The sequence below is a fragment of the Octopus bimaculoides genome, chromosome 22 (genome assembly GCF_001194135.2).
Source record: "Octopus bimaculoides isolate UCB-OBI-ISO-001 chromosome 22, ASM119413v2, whole genome shotgun sequence".
Taxonomy (NCBI): domain Eukaryota; kingdom Metazoa; phylum Mollusca; class Cephalopoda; order Octopoda; family Octopodidae; genus Octopus; species Octopus bimaculoides.
The window spans coordinates 36,388,594-36,390,202 of NC_069002.1; the positions used below are offsets into that span (position 1 = coordinate 36,388,594).

Below are 1,609 nucleotides of genomic sequence, written 5' to 3' on the forward strand. Positions count from 1 at the left end.
TATATATATATATATATATTTATATTTATATTTATATTTATATTTATATTTATATATTTATATACATAGACGTTAACAAATTCAAGAAAGTACACTTAGTAACCGTTAAAAGAACAGAAGACTATGACTTGTGGTATTTGTTTCGGTTTTCATGTTTTGAGTTCAAGTCCCGTGAGATTCTTTTTTCTATCGACGTCGATAAGATAGATACCAGTATAGTTTAATCCTCTTTCCCTACAAATTCCTTGCCTTCTCCCTGAATGAGAAACCATAATTTAATAATATTTCTTTTATTTCCTAATATATTCTGTATTTACAGTGACAGGATCAAGAGAGATGGTGCTACATGTTCCCTACGGCCTTGTGCACATGCTCCGATAGAGAACTGCTGCAAAGGTCACAATTGTATATGTTATGTGGTGCCCGGGGGCACTCGTTGCGTGTGTGTTGCCCCTGAGGTTGATAACGCTATACTGCAAACTGTAAGCGCTTTTCTCGTTTTCCTTGTAAATTTTAATCTTATTGACGTTCTGTTCCTGTGAATCTTGTGGATAAATTGCTTACGCCAGATTGTTTTTCATGCAAGTAGAAAATCAATGAGACCACGAAGACAATGAATTTGATGTTTTAGGTAAAGAGCATTTAGAACTATAATGCACAAATTATCCAAAGGAGCCAGACAAACAGCAAGCACAAAAATACACTCAACTACAAGAACATCAACTAGTGCTGCTGCTGTTGCTGCATGCTACTACAACTACAACAACAAAATGAAAAACTACTACTACTACTACTTTTTCAATTTTGATACTAACTCAGTTATTAAATCCTATAACAAAAGAGAATTATGAACGAACATCAAGAATAAAATGGTAAAAGATGAATTTGTCTAACTACCATGAATTAATACAACGATTTTATACATAATATATTAATCCGTCAAATCTTAATGAAATCCCAATTAAATAAATTCATTAAGCAATGACGAATTCTCCGTGCTTTGTTCTTCGCTGTTGCGTTCGTTTTTAACTTGTGGTGATAGTTGTTAATATTTTACATTGCAGTGTCACATTATGGTTTCAATAAAAAAAACAGTCATGGCTGAGTTGGCAGTTGATGACAGACGATACGGTTGAATTACGACCACTTCCAACGCTCTTTTTACAGACATCAAATGTATAAGCTCCCGCAGTCCACACTGTCCATCCACTCTTCAGATGATTACACTTGATTTGCTGATGATTTTACAGTAATTTCTTGCAAATGGAGCGACCACACAGTCTTCCGCATTTTCTACATCTAGGTTGCAATACTGAAGAAAAATGTCAGATAATTACGTGTATATATATATATATATATATATAAATAATTTAGATTCAAGGTGAATATGGTACTTAAGTTTAGGCACCAGAATTAACTATGGTATTATCCATACAATTTCAAAATAAGGTGATTAAAATCAAAATAAGCAACAAGGATATGCAAAGTTAATGCAGTACGATCGTTTCATGCGACTCCATTTATTTAAGCAATGTGAACATTACATCAAATTAAGATATTGAAATTTAATAAAATTTCATTTCAACAGAAGGACATATTTTTAGAACTA

At 32.6% G+C, this 1,609-nt stretch overlaps 1 protein-coding gene across 6 annotated transcripts in view; it reads left to right on the plus strand.

Annotated features, from left to right (window-relative positions):
* The window catches only part of LOC128250541 (uncharacterized), a 24,040-nt gene extending 22,439 nt beyond the window's left edge, over window positions 1-1,601 (plus strand). For 4 of the 6 annotated variants that reach the window (XR_008266567.1, XR_008266566.1, XR_008266568.1 and 1 more), the window contains one exon: window positions 320-985. Coding sequence is in view for 2 of the 6 variants with exons in the window: in XM_052975815.1 (XP_052831775.1) it covers window positions 320-482; window positions 1,065-1,136 (235 nt within the window). In the remaining 4 variants the exon portion in view is untranslated. Of the gene's footprint in view, window positions 1-319; window positions 986-1,064 lie in introns of those variants that run through there. The other 2 variants (XM_052975815.1, XM_052975814.1) reach the window with 1 other exon arrangement.
* Window positions 1,602-1,609: the final 8 nt, after the last annotated feature.